Source organism: Cystoisospora suis (genome assembly GCF_002600585.1).
Source record: "Cystoisospora suis strain Wien I chromosome Unknown contig_1104, whole genome shotgun sequence".
In the NCBI taxonomy this organism is placed as follows: Eukaryota; Apicomplexa; class Conoidasida; order Eucoccidiorida; family Sarcocystidae; genus Cystoisospora; species Cystoisospora suis.
The window spans coordinates 16,084-34,199 of record NW_027153905.1 but is presented as its reverse complement, the minus strand read 5'-3'; the positions used below and the strand labels follow the sequence as shown (position 1 = coordinate 34,199).

General features: G+C 56.8%; 1 protein-coding gene across 1 annotated transcript; it reads left to right on the top strand.

Annotated features, from left to right (window-relative positions):
* Positions 1–5,739: 5,739 nt before the first annotated feature.
* CSUI_002678 (wd g-beta repeat-containing protein) lies at positions 5,740–14,888 on the top strand (the record flags this gene model as incomplete). Its single annotated transcript, XM_068062877.1, has 2 exons — positions 5,740–12,163; positions 12,880–14,888. 2 exons carry the CDS (start codon positions 5,740–5,742, stop codon positions 14,886–14,888), a joined length of 8,433 nt encoding a protein of 2,810 aa, XP_067925148.1.
* Between the last annotated feature and the right edge of the window lie 3,228 nt (positions 14,889–18,116).

Genomic DNA, 18,116 nt, shown 5'->3' with positions numbered 1-18,116 from the left:
GCACTTCGTGTCGTGCTTTTCACGTGTGCTGGCCGCGGTACACCCGCCTGCTCCAGCGAGATTATCAGGGAGGCCCTCGTCGTTGACGACGGGGGTACAGTAATCGTTCCTCTCGGCGCTGTAGAATCCCCCGCACTGCCCTCTCTCGAGCACTCTCGTGTTGTGGGCGACCCAGGGCTTCTTCGCGTTCTGCTCTTGCCGCCTCCGCTGCAGCAAGGTGTGCCCTTGCTCTCTGAACCGCCTGCTGAAGACGACCTGCGGCGATGCCGCGACGACGGTTTCTCCGTGTTTGCTCCGCTTCGAGACGCTCTCGGAGTGCTGCACTTTCCCGTTCTGCCTGTGCCCTTGGCCTTCCTGCGTGTGACGAGATCTGGCGGCGTAGCACGGCCTCCTCCTCACGAAGGTCTCGCAGGCGCCGTGAGGCTTCCTCCCTCGCCCTAGTAAGTCCTTCGTACGCACTCAGCCTCAGAGCTTGTCTCTGCGAGGGAGGCCCCGGGCCGGGTGCCGTTAGAATAGCGTGCTGACGCTCTAGGTCCGCAATAAGTCTTGCGAAACAATGGACCGTCTCGTGTCGGCGCTGCCTCGCCGACGCGGCCGCTTCTGTCATTGCTTCAGAATTGGAGCACGGCAGACACATCGCCGGCACTTCCAGGAGAGGCGGCTGAGCACCAAAAAACTGCTGCCACACCGCGGCTGGAGAAAGCCGAGCAGAGGAGGGTCTGACTACAGCGCCACCTCCGTGCCCGGCTCCCTCTGGTCCCGTGTGCGGTCGCCTTCTACGGCGCTGCGCCCGGGGCGGTCTGGCAAGTCCTTCAGCGCGCGCGGACTGCCGCTGCCTACGACGGAGTCGCTCTGCTCCAACGGCTGACGGACTCCTCGCCTCTCCGGCGTCCCCACTTCCTCCTTCAGGGTCCCGGTCCGCAAGGCGACGAGCCTCTGAACCCCCGACTGGAAGATGACAGTTGGGAGCAGATGTGTCGAGCGAAGACGAGAAACCCGTCAGCGGCTGGCGGTGACCGCTGCTGGCGGGATGGTCGCTGCAGAACGGGTCACCATTTGCCGTCCCGTCTACCGGTGCTGCTGTCCTAGCTTTATACAAGCACACGTATTCAGCGCTCACACTAGAACCTCGCGGTCATCGCTGGCAACCATGGGTCGCCAGCTCCTCGCAGGTAGTCATGTCCGCTACAGAAGAAGTTACAGCCCCCTGTGAATATGGCGACCCGGTGGGCACTTGGGGGACACTGAAATATAACGGCTAGACAAACGGCCTTGTTTGTTTTCTCACGTGGCTTTTCTTCAAGAAGGCAGCAGCACCCAGACCGATGCAGCACACACGTGGGTGGAACCTTACCTGGCTAGCGGGGACAACCACACGCAGACCGGTCCACGGACAGGCGGTACTGAAGACATGCGACCCGCAGTCAGCAAGAGCGCCAGAAGGACCGTCGTAAGCATTGATCAAAGCTCACTCCCGGTTCCAGCACCTCAAGCAAAATACGTGCGATAAGGACTGGCTCTCGAGAGAGACCCGACTGAAGGTAGTGCTAGCGCGCGTTGTCCCTCGCCCGCAGGTTGTCAGTAGCTGGTTAGTTCCCCGCGGCTGCGATCTCTCTTCTCCGCTCTTGTCCCTGTGTCAGGAGCTCGGACGAACAGGTCAACCATCGCCGCGCGTGTCTACTGATGTGCGTCTCGGCAGACGCGACCTGCCCGCCGAGCTGTTACGGAGACGGTGGGCTCGCTGGTCTGCGACCGGGACCGCACAGCCTTTAGACGGCCAACATCTGCAGATCAGCTGGTAGTCGCAGCTCTTACTTGGCGGTTTCTTCAGGTGTGCACGTCCCCTCGCCGATTACCCTTCTCAGGCGTGAAGGGGGACAGGAGAATTGAAAGCGAAAGTGGCATCATTTGTCCAGGGAGCACTCCAGGAAATGGTCACGGGCTGATGCAAGTGGCGAGCACTGTGTGCAAACCACTAGGGCACCAAACCACCACAGCATGCCGACTTCTACCGAAAGGTGCCCGGGCTGCACGACTTGCTCGAGAGTGCATGGTGAAAGCCAGCGGGACCTGGAAGCTTGTATGGACTTTCTCTGAGTCACCCTATTAATACCAGCAGGAAAAGCATGGAAGCTTCAGAACAAAAGCCCGGAGGACAACGCTGTGGCATTCTCCAGTCGCACACCACGGTGGCGTAGAGCAGCGCCGAAGCGAGTTGCCGAACGGGGCGGAATGTAGTCGTGAGGCAGTCGCATTGTCAGAATCCAGCACGTAAAAGTGGAAGCGTGGTGTCTACTCTAATATGATTTTTTCTGCAAGTGACGGTATTGGAGGCTTGTGTGAACACACACTGAGCCACATCTTAAGGCCAGCATGGGAAGCATGGACGCTTCCCAGCGAGTGGCAAGAGGGAAACCGCGCAATCGGCCGTGGGTCAGCCGGCAGGCGGACTGTGTGCTGGCGTTTACAACGGTGTCGGAGGGGCTTGCAGAAGACTCAGGAGGGGGGCGGGATCAGAACACAGTTCCGAAAAGTCGAAGCGCCGTGCGTACTGCGAAGTAAGAGGACATCTTCTCTTTGCAGCTTAGGGCAGTCGCTGTGGCCGAAGGTGTTGTAAAGATATGTTGGAAAGTCATCATCCTGTCCGTTCCCCGTGACCGACCCTGAAGGAACGAGCGTAGAGCACACGTTGTGTAGCTTGCCCCCGTGAATCTGTACAGGAGGTGCGAACCGAGATGGAGACAAGTAGGAGAAGGAGGTGACTACGCGTCAGACGCAAGCAAGTTAACCCGCTTTACAATCTTAATGAGTTCCCGATATGCACGACAAGAGGAGTCGAGACTCGGAGTGCGAGGACGTGCTTATATTCAGATGAGAAAAATCAGTGGATACTAACAGGTTGAAAAAGTAACTCTTGTTTCGCACGCGGTGCGGGTTGCAAAGGATAACTCCCAGGGCTGCGAGGGAGCCACACCTGACTAGTTAGCACATTTGCCGGGGGGAACAGGCCCAGCAAGACTGGTACCTTGACTGAAGCAGACCCTTGAGCTAGTCGGGACCGCTGCCGGAGCGCAGCGTCGGAACCCAGTCCAGTCGCACTGCCTTCGAAGACTCCGTTGCATCACACTGCAGGGCGTGACATCCTTGTGCACCGCTTGGCATTCGCCTGGCGCTTCGGCCTCCCTGCCGAGCGCTAACCCGCAGTACTCTAGAGAACCGCCGCGTTGTTTTCTGTGTGCCTCCTACGCACCTGCCTTTCCTCATTTACAGGGCGCACCTCAGCTGCAGCCCAGGGGCTCTCGTTGAGGCTGGGTGCCTAGTTCTCGGTAAGCACTCACCCGTTGAACACCGGTCACGAACGTGCGAGGCCACACTGCGTCCTCGGTGGGCATCGGGTGGCCACTAGCTCCAGCTGACGAGCCCGCCGTGTTACAGTTGTAGGGCTACTTCCATTCTAGCCCGACCGCTGGTCTGCATTCCAGTTCCCACGTGTAGCGTCACTGTTACCTTTGCCCACTTGGGGCTGGAACCCCCTCTGGTTCAGTAGGCTGTTCGGTCTACCGTCGAGGCCAGTCCCGAGCAGTACCACGGGAGGCGTGCGCCTCCGTTTCCCGGTGAAGCGGTGTAGTCTGAGGATTGCCTGGCAAAGCATACGAGTATTGCCGGAGTGGTGTGCTTATTCCTTGGAGAACCGCGCCGCCAACGGGCTACATCGTGAAACTGCGGTTTGCCCTGTGTACAGAGAGTACCCCGCAAGCGGGAACTCACCCCACGAAAAAGTATATGATCGTGGCTCATGATGCCTCGCAGTGATTAGCGCCCTCGGGCGCAACGTAACGCTGACTATCTATAGAACTCTGCAGCGTGGTGTTTCACTTACAGCTTCCCAGCATAAACTGTATAGTCCGATCTCGAAGTACCACAGGACATGCGATCTGCAAACTAAATCTGACCTTCTGAGCGAACCGCAAAAGATGGCTATATCCTTATGAGTGCGTATTCGCGTCTAAGTGCCCATCAGGCACGAGAATGGCAGGCTTCCGGTGAAATCTCTATTAGACTGCTCTGCGGAAAGCTCCCCAGAGTTTCTCCGTGAAACACACTGAGCACTGGAGGCTCCCCCTCCCACTGCGTAGCGCTGTATCTTGTCCTCACTACACGCTGGTCGGTTTCTCACGAAAAGATCAAGGGGCCGCTATAACTTGCCTCGACGTGACCCCTAGCATACACACTTCGTCAATCTTCTGGTAAAAAGGGAACAGGCTGACACAGGGAAATGGCTGTGGCATGGCACGACCAAGGGAGTCCGGTCGCACAGTGGCGCAAAAACAAATATTGGTTGAGGAGGGACTTTTTCCCGTTCTTGCTTCGGTGGCCGTGCCAATGGTGCCGCTGCTTGCGGACTGGCGCTGGCGCCGGAAAAGTGCAAGCAGCCCCACGCGGATTTCTAGGATATCTGTCCGTCGGAAAGGCAGCAACATACAAACCTCTAGTAGCGTACGGCAAAAAGTTTCCTTCTGTTCCTCTTTTTACGCGAGCCGGGCGAGGAAGCCTGGAGGCTTGGGAGCCTGAGCTATGGAGTACGGTGATTATATCTAGGCGGGATACCGAAAAGGCGCGACTCTTCGCTGAGGTTCCGCACGCACTGACGGCGCGTGCGGCACGTGGTTGGCGGACCTCGGGTGGGTGCTTGCCAGCTGCCCATTCGGGAGCTGCAGTGTTCTGTCGTAGTAACTACGCTAGGAGTAGCGGCCGAGGTGGTAAGGCCCCTGGATATTTTCACCAATAGCCGACTACAACTCTGACAATTCTAATTGATTCATCCAGTCTTCGGGAAAGATCGACTAGCGCAGCACCAGGTGTGCTCGGTGTGCCGAATCGATACTACGAAGGAAGCCCCGAGTTGCGGGGGGCCCCACTGACCGTCCGTTTGTAGGATTCATGGATAGACGACGTCGGAACCCGACCTAACTTCACAAAGCAAGTCGCCGCTCTACGATGCGGACATGCAGGAACGCAACCTGCAGAAGGCCCTCTCGCTCCTCTGCGGACCTCGCGGCACGATGTGAACCTTTCCGATCTGTCGCCACGCACTTTTGAATCGATGCTGCAGAAGGCTGAAACAGGCCGGGTAGCCTCGTCCCTGCAGGCTGCGGCTGCTTCGGCTGCCGTGATCCGAGGCGCCCCAAGTTCTCTTCTCAGACATGCTCAGACCGTTGACAACCCGCTCTCAGGTCATTTTTGCTTGGGAGTTTGCTAAGGATTCGCAGTTGTCGGGAAAAAGAAAATGCGTTTCGCTGCTGGATAAACAGTGCAGGAAGTGGTCGTTCGGCTCCCCGTCACGGCCGCTCGTCGAGAGGAGAGAGAAATGTCCCTCCCACTCGGACGCGGCCCTTCCTACTGATCACGTCTTAGAACGCGTACGAAATACCGGTGCTGCAGTGTACGTCCCTTTCTTGTGGATGAGAGTCTACACGCGACGTTAATGTAACATCCACCTTCTGCAACGATGACGGCCAGCAGTTAGTACGGTCACTTGATCGTACGCGGTACGGCCAAACGTTCTCCTGTAGCAACCACACCTCCCCACTCCAGAGTTCGGCTGCAGCATGGAAACCGCTGATCGCCCTGCGTTCTGGCGTGTATTCGAATCTGTTTCCTCAGTGTGAGTAACTCCACTCCTCACACGTGAGCTTTGTCACAATGCGGCATACGCCCTTATTCCCGTGTTGTTGAACGATGTCGGATCCACCGGCTTCTCCAGCAGCCGACGGGCCCCAGCTACCATCCGAGTCACGTGGTGCGTCTCTTTTGTTGGAGAGGCCTTCTAGCCAGTCAAGGACGCGCTCAGCCATCTCCGCGACGAAGAACCAAGCTGCTCGGAACACCCGCCGCCGGGCGCGACGTGAACACAAAGAGGCTGCAGTCAGCAGCGCATGGGAAGCTCTTGTCAACACTTTCGCGGAGTGTTATTACACACTCCGCCAAGATGAAGAGGGGCTTCACCCCCTTTCTCCACCTCTTCTGGACCTCCCAGCTAAGAAGCCGGGTGCCTCCCACCATGTGGCCCTCCCCCCGCGACGCCAAGGACTGCCAACCTATCACGCTATCACCGGGACCGCACAGCTGCCGGCCCTTCCGGCAGGTCGTAACAGCTCGTCGGCGACCGCGGACGACCGGAGGATTGACCGCCGCTTTGCGCTCCTGGATGCACCCAAGCAACCACAGTCACATCTCCTTTTTGGGTCCTCTGGCGGACTACACCTGGAGCTACTTGCATTGGAACACGAGGGGGAGTGCCACCCAGCAAAAGCGCAGAGACAGAGGGCTGCGGAACAGCCTGTCAATGCCGTAGAGGATCTCGAGGCTCCTTGCCAGCTCCTAAGAGTGCAGCGGAGGCGCCAGGGCGTGCTGAGTGAAGCGGAAATCCTGGACAGTCTGACGAATCAAAAGGTTGCCGAGATTCAGTACGAATTCGCTGCCCGGAACGGAGAAGTTGATGTTGCAGAATTCATTCACATCCTGCTGCGCCAACTTCGCAACGGGCAAGATTCAGATCCCGACCGACCTCCTGATGCCGTCTCCGAACCGCCTTCTGCCGTGGGGGGCGGTGCCTCTGCCGCAGCACGCGAAGTCGACCACCATCTTGCAATTGTGCCAACAGCGGAAGGTTACGTCTCCAGCACCCGGCTGTCTGTCCCTGCATACAACGCGGCCGGGACCAAAGAGTCTGCCGACGCGTCGCTGCTGGGTGCTCGCCTCTTGTCAGGATCGGGGGCCCGGAGACATCCTGTTGCACCAAGAGAAAGAGACAAAGGACGTGCTGTGAGCCTAGTAGGGGACGCAGGCAATCAGGACTTGATGGGATCATGGGTTCGGGCCCGGGGCAGCGTGGCTGCGCTCCAAGACTACCATGAGACTATAGAACAAGAACTTTCCGCGGGGGGCCGGCTCATGGAGTTGTTCGATCTGATTGATGTGGACGATGCTCAGAAGATTTCATGGGAGGCGTTCACAACGTTCATTGTAGATCGTGGAAGGAATGAGGACGCACTCAGGCGCTTGCACATGCAGCGGTTGGAAAAGACCGATCTATGCGACTCGCGTCTTCACCTGTCACCAATCGAACGACTTGCCCCCGCTTGTGACCCTTTGATAGGTTTGGACATAATCTTTTATTACGAGGAGCACTCAAAGACAGTTGAGCTCATTTCTCCCCAGCTCCTCCCAGTACCAGATCAGCCCCCTCTACAGCATCAGTTCAACATCACGGCCGTTGCCTACTGCCCCCTTGTGCACCACCTGGTGGTAGCCGCCGCCGACCTATCCCTCACTTTTTATGATATGCGTGGTGCAGTGAACAGGCAGTCAAATGTCATGGGTCCGAAAGCTAGTCGAGGAAGAAAGCGTAACTTAGAGCCACTTTCTGCAAGTGCAAACTCTAGAAAAACAAGCCCTCTAGGAAGGAGTACAACCGTTGGAAGGCCTCCTGGAGATGACCCGTGGCGTGTCACTCGTACCTTCAAAACACGCACTTCGCAAATCGTCTTTTTTCCCTCTGTATCCCGTCCTTGGCTTTACTCTGCGGATCACGAGGGTTCCATATACGCGTGGGATCTGGAGCTGATATGTTCACCCGGGGCTGGATCAGCGAGTGGTGGAGCCTTGGACGACGCAGGTGACAGCCATCGGGTTCGCGGAGCTGTGGGGGAGGCCATCGACCTCGGCGGACTTGTTACTCCGGCGCGGCTCGGCACTGGCGCTATGTCCCTACAACTGCCAACACTCTCTGGAAGTTATGGTAGCTCAAACTACGCGCTTTCTTCTACACGTCAGCTGCCGGCCTCGAGCCACTCTGCAGGATCTGCGGGACGATCCCAGCAATTCTCTGTCCGCAGCAGCGATAAGGCGAACTCCGCATTCGGATCTGTTCCACAATCCGGAGGGACACCAGCAGGAAAGAGGCAGTCTGCTGCCGGGAAGAACCCTGGGCGGAGAGTGAGCTCACAGACAAAGATACCAAGCAGAAGCGGGTTCTTCACGTCGGACCCAGATGGGCTTTCTCTTTTCGACTCGTTTACAGCGTCTGGTCGTCCCTCAGTTGTGTTGGGCAGTAGGCATCCGCAGAATTCGATAGAACGCCAAGCTGCAGAGGAGGGGGGGGATGCCTCGTCATCGCAGGGCCCTCTTGCGAAAGCCCAGCCTCCCAGTTCGCGAGGCAAAGGATTGAGAGTAACCTCAGCTACGCTTTCTTCAGGGGACGCTGCCTGTGGAGGCTCTCGCCCATCCAGCTCGGCTTTGTCCGGCAGTCGGGGAGGCGGGGGGTTGGACGCGACTCTCTCTGCAACGGATCTGAGTTCATTCAGCGAGGGTAGCAACACTTTGAAGGGGTCCTCTGGCCGGCTGCGACCACAAAGGAGCCCGAGCTTGTTGAGCAGTGTCCCCAGTAGCGCTGGGGCTGGTCCACACCGCGAAAAAGACTCTCGCCAAAACACGACGAGTCACTACAGAAGTGTGGACAACCGACTTCCCGAATCGAGTTCGTCACCGCGCTCAGCCTCGCTTGCACGAGGCGAAAGGACAAACATTGGTGTTCCGGGATGGGGCTGTGGAGCACCTTCAGTGAAATCTCGGGTACGTGCCATTCAACATGCCCAGGGATCTGCTGGGGAAGGCGCACAGTCGGGTGTCAGTACAACGAGGCTGACGTTAGGGGGTGCGCAGCCGAGGAACGGCTGCCACTCTCCATCCGGAGGAGGGTCTGAGGGTGGCTACGTGCCGCAAGAACCGCAGGCTCATCTCATGCGGTGGAGGCAGTTCAGGGCCCACGCAGACATCGTGACAGCGTTCGAAGAACTAGAGGCGATGGATTTGTTAGCTACATGTGGAATGGACGCAAAAATATATCTGTGGGAACCCACCACTGGCGAGCTCAAGCGAACCTTGGACGGCCACATAAGGGGGGTGAAAGCGCTCTGCTTCGACGCGCCGAACCGTGTCCTTCTTTCCGGTGGGTTCGACTACAAGTTGGTGGCCTGGAATCCGTACGTCGGCAAGAAGCTACACACTATTCGGGGCCACTCTGCTCCCGTGATCAGTATATGCATGCTAGGCGCCAACAGCCGCCAGTTCGTGTCGTTTGACTCGGAGGGTATTATCAAAACGTGGGACCTAAGCACCTCGGCGTGCCTGCAGACCCTTGTGACGGAAGAGCTGCCAGTAGTGCGAGCGGTTGTAGCCCTGCCGGAGCACAACGCTTTGCTATGTGCGGGAAAAAAAGTTGTTGCGCTTACCCATGGTTTGGTACAAGACAGCTTAGAACTAGCTAACGAGAACGGAAACGCTGGTACACGGGGTGGTGCGAAAGGGCAGGGCGCCGGACTAAGTCGGTTCTCTTCCTTGGGACAGCAGACGGGCCCCCTGGCTGTCTCTCCGCCCCCGGCAGGGAAGCATCGTACACCTCTGGGCGGCGTCTCTATTGGAGGAGAGACCGAACCTCTCCTTGTGAAGGCTGTAGCTCACTTGGTAGTACGGGTCCTGGTTACGGCAGGAGGAAGGCACCTGCGCGTCTGGGATCTGTGCACGGGTGCACTGGTCTCCTCGATCGAGCACGTTTGTAAAGGCGCTGAGCATGCGATCAGCGACATCTGTTTAGATGAAAAAGGGCGAAAGGTGTTTGTAGCAGATCAGTCAGGGTGTATCTGTGCTTATAGTGTCTGCACAGGCCAGCTGATGCAGCGGTTCTCCAGCCATGGGGCGGAGGTCTCTCAGATCTTGTATGCTGAGGGCGGGGACAGGAACCTGATCTCTGTGTCTTGGGACCGATCAATTGTTGTGCACGACGACGGCCCCTGTAACTCATCTGCGGCCACGCGCAAATGTTCACTTGGTCCTACTCTTGCAGGCGGAAAAGGAACAACCAATCCCAGAAATAGATTACAGTCACTAGGTTTGGAGTGGCCTCACTCACCAGGAGCTTCCTCTCCGGCTACTTCCGGAAGGAGACAGGGAGGAGACAGGAGTGAAGGAGACAGAGGGAGACCACAAAATCATAGCCTGGTTTGTACCGGCAATGTAACTACCGGAGCCGAAGGCAGCGAAAGGTCTACGGCTTCTGCTCGCAGGTCTCCTTCGAAGAGAAGGGGAGGGGAAACCATTAGTGGTAATCGTTACAAGTGCAGCCTTTCACCTGACGTGCCTCAGGCGGCCCTCGGCAACTCGCCTCAGAAGGGAGGAGACAACAAGATCTGGCGCATGGTGAAGAATGCACATCTGGGTGACTTAACCTGCTGTGCTTTCAGCAGGCGCTCGGGGCTGTTGGCGACCGGAGGGGCTGACTGTGCTATTTTTGTTTGGGACTACGAGAGACTTCGACGGGTCACAAGCCTCTTTGGGCACAAGTATGACCTATCGGCTCTTTCGTTTATCGACCCCCTCCCTCTTCTCTGTTCTGCTGACGCAGGTGGCACAATATGCATTTGGGTATTGCCCCCCCATCCACATGCCATTCGTGTACTGGAGGCTCTTCCGTCTCCTGTGCTTGGACCCCAAGCTGCTTCTACTCTGTTAGCAGGCATGACTGGTGTATCTGTTCCCAATGGCAACACTAGCTCTTTACTCGGTGCAAATACGCCGGGAAACTCAACTTGTCTTGCGTCTCACAGCGGCGAGCCTCTATGTGATACGGCAGCTACCACAAGAAGCACATCTGCTGCAAAATTACCAGGTGCTGCTCAGCTAATACAAAGAGAAGGAGCGTGGCCGACCCCCGACAGCGAAGAGAACGACGCAGCTGGACAGCGTAACGGAAGTGGACGTGGTTCCGCAGCCGGTCCAGTCCAGTCGTCATTGCCCCTGTCAGGTGGTGCCGAAGCAAGCAGCGCGGAGAACTCGCTTTCTTCATGTGAGGAGAGGAATTTCTCTTCACTGGGGGCTGCGTCAGGCCAACCGGAAACAGAGAAGGTCCAGCTTAATCCCTCTTGTCCCACTGGAACGTTCTCAGCTGGTGGTCGTAGTGGTGCCGGGGGCGGCAAGAGCAATATGCGTTCTGCGGCAGCCGTCGCAGGCCTGAGTCCTAGCAGCAGTTCAGGAGGGGAAAGAGCCGCTAAATTATTTGGAATCGCTACAACAGCTAAATCCTTTTCTCCTGGAGTAGCAGCAGCGACGGCCGGAGGCCTCTCACTGAATCTGCTACTCGTACGTCTTGTAGATATGGAGAGAGTTAGTGAAACTACGCCTTTGACGGCGTTGGCATCCTTTTGCCGGATACAAGAAACCGCAGGCCGTCCCAGTCCAAATAATACCCCAAACAACAGTGGAAGATCTATACGTTTCGCCGAAGGACCCTCCGCTATTTCTACGTATGAAGTGAAACGTGCGTGGACAGGGTCGGCGACGCCATCTCCCATCTGTAGTCCGCGCGAACGGACTGCTACCGTGTCGTCTTCTCCCCCGGACAGCAAACAAGGAGCAACCGGGAAGAGTGAGAGACAAGAGGAGATACCCCCGACGCCCCACTCTACAACCTTTTTAACGACTACAGATGGTAGTGAGCCACCTGCAGAGGAGGGAGGCTCACGACTTTCCCGTGGAACTCTAGGATCGCCTCAGCAAGGAGGAAGCGTTTCACCTTCTGTACACCAGCCGATGCGAGGTCGCCTAATCCAGAGAGCAACAGAACACGGGGGGGGCGAGGGCGAAAACGTTCATTCGGCGAGTCGAGGAGAAATTTTGATTTTCGCAGGTGATGAGAAAGGACGTGTCCGTGTATGGGATGTATCTGTTTTGCTCTCCCTCCTACGGGAGACGGGACCCGTCAAACCTAAAGCTGACTGGCAGCCCCATCGGGTGTACAGAGAAGATCTCCGAGAAAGCACGGCGAGTCTCTTTCGACGAGTGGTTCAACAACAGCAGAACTTTGCAAAACACATGAACGGAGAAGCGGTAGCTTCTCCAAGTGCATCGGTAACATTTATGCCACAGCAGGGTCTCCTGGGCGGCTCCGGGGGTTCCTCAGGGGGAGGTGGAGCAGGAGGATGGGGCGGAAGACAGCGGAGTGCCAGGCCAGCAGTGAGACACTCTTTAATAAGAGAGGCCGTGATGGACAACGGTGTTTTTGACAAAGCCGCCGATACGTTTTGGGCCACTACTGATGAAACAGCAGGTGAGCTCAAAGAAGCGCACCCTGTCTTCGGCGAGACCGCCAAGAAGATGCGTATCTAAGGAGGTACTGTGGAATAGATAGTATGCCTGTCTTTTCCCGAGTACAGTGTGATTTCTGGCTTAGCTGAAGGCGTGCACGTGTAGCTGAAGGACCGGAATCCGCTGTGATATTCAGCACAGCGCGGGACCATAACGTATGTTCGAGTGTCCAGTTTAGAAACGATCTCGTTTCGCAGCCGGAGTCTCTAGCCCGATCCTGCCAAAGGAAACGGTAGGTACGACTTCCACGAGACTTGGTGTTCGACTGATTGAATGCCCCTGCAACGCCTTCTTATAGCTCCATAAACTAGCCTTCTTGGCCGTGTAGTCGATTGTAGGACGGCGAAAGGGAAAATATTAAGTATATTGAGGTGTCTAGACCTGAGCAGCGGGCATCCTACACAAGAGAAAAAAGTCAAGGCGTGCTTCCGGTGTCCAAGACATATCTTTTCTCCCTTTTCTTATTCTTCTCTTCCATGAAGGCGTGGAGAAGGGAAGGGGACAGGGGGGGGGTATGTTCCCGAGGACTGGACGCGAAAACCTTTCACTGTTCTGATTTCGCTGTAGAAAAAACTGGCCGGCTACGACGTATGTCTAGAGTCTAGTTTTGTTTGCCTTGTCTTTCTTCTCTTGGCGCTGCTCGGAGCGTAGGTTCTGTTCTCCTCTTTTCTTTTGTAGGACTTAGTAGAGAGTCACTTGGCAGACACGTGAGAAATCGGGGCGGTACTATCACAGCACCAGGACCCACGGAAGACAGCACGTGGGAGGCTTCAGCTGGGACTTTCCAAGCTTCTCCTCCTCTGCTGACTAGCGGTGGTCGTACCCCCGGGGTTACCGCTTCTTCTCGAGCTGATGATCCAAACAGTAGTCTTCCGGGTATGGCGCAATCACCACACAGAAGAGACAGCCAGAGAGGAGCTAGTTCTTTCTTAGATACAAATGACACCTCGCGAACTTCAGACAGCGTCCTCAATGGGACTTCTCCTCCTCGACAAGGAAAAGAAAATGGCACTTCTCCGGCATGCCAAAGAAAAGAAAGCATGACTGCCCTCACTGTAGTCAACAGCAGTAGTGTAGGTTCCGGAAATGAAAGGGGGCACTCGTCATTGAGTTCAACAGCCAGTTCCGCTTCTTCCTGTTCTCTTCCTCTTCCCCCGCCTGGAGTGGTGACGCCCCTGCCCCACTTTCAGCAGCCTATGGGGCAAGGACTATATGGGGATAGTAATACCATTGTGTCAGATCCTATTCTGGCATACGAAGATATACCTGCGTTATTCCCGAAGGCACCTGTAAAACTGGTAGGGGTGTGGAAAGCCCACAGGTCAAGTGTTCAAAGTCTGCAGTTCCTTGCGTTGTCGAAGCCTAAAAGCTCAATGTCTGTGAGTGCGGCACGCAAAGAGGAGAACTCGTCAAAGAGAAACTCACTGGGGCACGAATCCCTGTCGAAGGGGGGGGACAGCGATGAAACGGGAAAAGCTACGTGTGATCAAGACCAGCGTGGTTCTCCTGTGTCTGCCTCCTCGGTGGATTCACGATCTCGAAAAGGGTCTGTTGGAAAAGAAGACCGAGGTACCTCTCTGTCGTTCCGTAATCTATTAGTGTCTGGCGGTGCAGAGGGGGCAGTTCGGGTCTGGGATGTCTCAGGATTCTCCTCCTGTAAGCCGGAGGTACTCAGGAAGTCACTACCAACCTTGTTTCTTGACTTTACCCAACAAGAAAAGAATGCCTTAAGAGGCCCCTGTTCCGATATTTCAGCTCTGGGTGGGAGTGGCGCAAGAACAGCTTCTGGAGGCGGAAACGCATACGCCGGGGACGAGAGGCACTCAGCTCAAACTTTGGCCCTTGCTCTGTCGTCATCCTCTCCAGTCCTGAATAAAGAAAACTGTCTCCTTGTCCCCAGGCCTTCGGTGCCTTCTGCTTCTACTGCTATAACTAGCTACGGTGGCAAGGTGCTACAGTCTTCAGAACACCCTGCCCGCGGTTCCGAGACTGACGGAGAATCATCGTCATTATCATTCTCTTTTCATCCAACTCCGCAGCAGTATTCCGTCATCTTACTCGGCGACTTACAGATAAACACCACAGGGGGACATAATCCAATGACACGAGGGGGGATCCAAAAACTGAACTTTCCTCTCTTGAATGAATTGACTGACAGTAGTCCGTACTCTTCCTCGATTCTATGGAATGTCGATCTCGGTGACTATGACTATTACACACCTGGTGGGGGTCTCGGAGGAGACAGCGGAGCTACTGATTATGGAGGAGGAGCGCAGGCCTTACCAACAGCGGCCGCTAACGCGAAAAGACTTGTGCAGACCCACATGCGTGTCAAACAACTTGAGCATGAACAACAGCTGGCTGACGAACAGCAGCAAGGTCATTTAGTAGGTTCCTCGCTGAAAGACTTTCATATTCCAAGGCTGCTTGCACCGGATGCTCTGGAGGAGGGCCAATGGCTTGACGGCCAAATGGGAAAAGACTTGGTAACCAAAGTCGGCAGCAACACGGAGAAAGAAGAGGCTGATGAAAGTTGTGCCATAGGGGGAGCGGGAGGAAGACGCAAAGGTAGAGATCTGATACTGGGAGGAAATACATGGGTAAAGGGAGGTGATAAAGGCGGAGGTGTATGGGCAGCTGTTTATGCAAAACGACAAAGTATCGTTGAACGGACCGCTTCATTCTGAAAGTGGGGGTGGTTTCTCATCTCTCATCTGTAGAACGTCCGCATAGCTGGCGATATAGAGCTCAACAGTTGGTGAGTGATGCTCTCATACGAAGAAGAAAAAACTGGCAAGCATTCGGTATGTGTATCTTTGTGTCTCGTCCTCGTTTGATTTCACACCTCCGTCGCGGATCCGTTTTTCGTGATACGGAACATGTCGTCGCTGTTGGTTGTTGAATTGCTTGTCTGGATGGATATACGCAGCTTTCTTTTGTTGCCTTTGTTGCTTCCGTGCAACACCGTAATTCTGTGGCTCCTACAGGAGTGGTTAGTCCACAGTTCCTACTGCTCTCCCTCGTCACGAGGGCTCCTAGTAGAAGAAAAATGAGGGCACACGCAGGGCGGGTCGCAGAAGAAGCAGAGATGGGCACAACAGCGAGCCAAGGGCACAGCCCGAGCGTGGCACGAACAGTGGCACACGGAGACAGGAAACAGAGCCACAAACATCCAAAAGTGTGAGTCTATGCATCTTCTCACCAGCGTTCTAATCCGCCGGTTACCGGGGGGGAGCTCGGAACTACGGAGCTACAAGTTGGTGACATGAGTAACTCGCGGACCCGACGTCGGCAACGGAGAAGGGAGAGGGAGACGGACAGCGACTGTGCAGTCTCCCATAGCGCCCCCGTGGCGTCGATGACGCACCGAGGACAGACAGACTGGGAGATGTGCGACAAAGGCAGCGAGGGGCTTGGCGTTAGAACCGCGGGCTGCGCCAGGGCCAGGGCTCGTCGGCCCTCACCGTGTATGAGTTGACGTGGAACTGCTGTGCCGTCATACCGTTCCGCCTCGCTTCCGCCGGCACGGCGTGAGGCACAGACCAAGCCGTCAAGCTCTGGCCCACCAGTGCAGGGAGGAACAGTACTACATCAAGAAAGGGAAAAAAATACTTGATTGGGCGTGTGCGCTCCCTGTTTTCTCACCCCGGAGACGGTGCAGCATTCAGACGCGTCTCACGAAGCGACAAGCGACTCAGTACATCGTGGTTCTGTGAGACCGGAAGCAGCTCTCTCCGGTGCGGAGTGTAGAGGAACGAACCTCGCCTCCCGCCGAAAGGAGATACCTTCCCGGTCTCCTGCTGCGGGAATGCGAACTGCGGCTCCAGGCGCTCTGGAACGGAGTGAAACAGGCCACGCTTGGCCACCGGGTGGTCGCTGGCGCTCCGGGGAGCAAACTGTTGCAACTGCACATACACTGCAGAACTGCAGACTAGACACGACGGAAAGATCTGAAGAAGGCATTCCGGCATTGTTCCTCGTGTGCGTTAGTGACTGGTCTGAAGAAGGCTTCACTCAGCCCTGCAGGCACTATGGGTAGGTTCCAGACAACGGACATGCCGGACTGGGGTCCGGGCCGGTGGCCCAGCCGTCAAAAGATGGCTGCCTTTCACTATCTGGTCTGAAATAACATTGCTGCAGAAAGTAGCCTGTAGTGTGACGAATTGATTTGTCAGATGCAACAAATATAACGCACAACATGAAACAAATATGTGCTTGCATCTTGCGTCTCCGGATTCTTCACGGGGCGCGCCTTCCACGCCTTTCTGGAGGACTGCCGACCGTTGGTCGAGACCTGAAGTGCGGCGGCGTCGGAGGGGTTCCAGACAGCTAACGTGTGCCACCGTCCCGGGAGAATTTGCCGAGCGACCGCCCACGCTGTCAGGCTAGCTGGCGTAACGTCTTCAGGGTCCCTCCGTCAGCACGCCCCGCCCGTTTTTGGAGAGCGGTGTCACAGCGCCAGGAGTAGGCGGCGCCGGAAGAAGTCGCTGGTTGAACCCCCGCGCATTACTGCGTTCGGTGGCCCGGGGGGCGTCGCTAAATCGGATTGGCGGCTCGAGCGGCGTCGCTAACCCAGATCGAAAAGAGAAGATTGGGCTTGTCCCACTCCTGATCGTCCGTGAGGTGCGTAGCCGTTGCGGTGTGACCGAGTCCGTTTGCAGAGGGTTCTTCATGGGTGTCGGGCGGTGCGGCTGGACCAATGTTCGGGCTTATCCGCGCGGCACTGCTACTGCCTACGAGCCGCGCGTTGTCGGCACCACCGCTCCTCTATCCGGCCAGCCGGTGGGTGGCTCTGGGAGTTCGGTGAGAACGACCGTCAATGCAGACACTCATGCAGAGGCCAGGGGTGACGGGGTCCGAGCCGGTCCACAGCAGAAACATTGCGCTCCGTCGAGAAGAGAAACAGCACTCTGTGCTTTGCCGTGATGACCCGTGCGAGCCCAGCGTGGGTTGGCTTGATGTTTCAGCGCAGACAACACGTTTCGCCAGCTAGGACTGAGTCACACATTCGCTCGCGTGCTGAGTCCTAGCAGCTGTAATTTTGACCTTCTGACCGTCTTGATGAGACACACAGGTGTGCCGTCGTGTGGTGCTGACTGTTTTCTTTGTGCTGTTGCAGAGCTACACCGCCTACCCCGTCACCGGCACTAAGGCTCATCCCTGACGGGGAGAAGGAGACGCCTGATGACAGCACCAGTGTGCGGAGCCTGACTGTCACTACCAGCACTCTTCGCGAGTCGCAGGCGAGTTTCGGTACAGCGGTTACCGTTTCTCGTTTTCAAGCGACCAGTGCTGTCGCTCGCCGTCTTGCTGGTGGTGAAGATGAAGGACGGGAGAGCCCGGACACTAGACAGGCGAGGAGGTCTCCAGGTGGAGGACCCGTCCGGCTGGGTAGCAGGCGTCGCGAGTCTGCGCGCCATTCCGTAGCTCGTCCTCGACCCCCAGGTGCTCAGCCTGGTGGAGAGGATCGAGGCCAGGCATCGCCAGCTGAACAGGCCGGGAATCAGAGTACTGCCGGACACCCTGCGTGTACTGGAGCCGCTGCAGCTTCAGCATGGGAAGGGTTGTTCGGGCGTCAACCATCTACCTCAGGGACGCCGGCCTGCTGTGGGCCTTGCGCAGCAGTTGAGGCGATCGCACAAGAAGCCGCAGCGCTGAGACAGCGTCGCTTCCGTAGACAGGCAGCTGTCACATTGCAGCTGGCGGCTCTCGAGAGCAGGCTCTCGGGGCTGTCGCGCGCTGGGCCGGGGGATCCGTGGGAGAGACGTGCTCTTCGGCTGCGTATACACCGGGACCTCGAAGAAGCCAGGCGTGCCGTTGCGCGCGTCGAGGACCTTCGTTCCAGAGAAGGTTCTTTACGCCAGGAGATTGCGAGGCGGGCGGCAGACCGACAGGCTCAGGCGGAACAGGCGGAT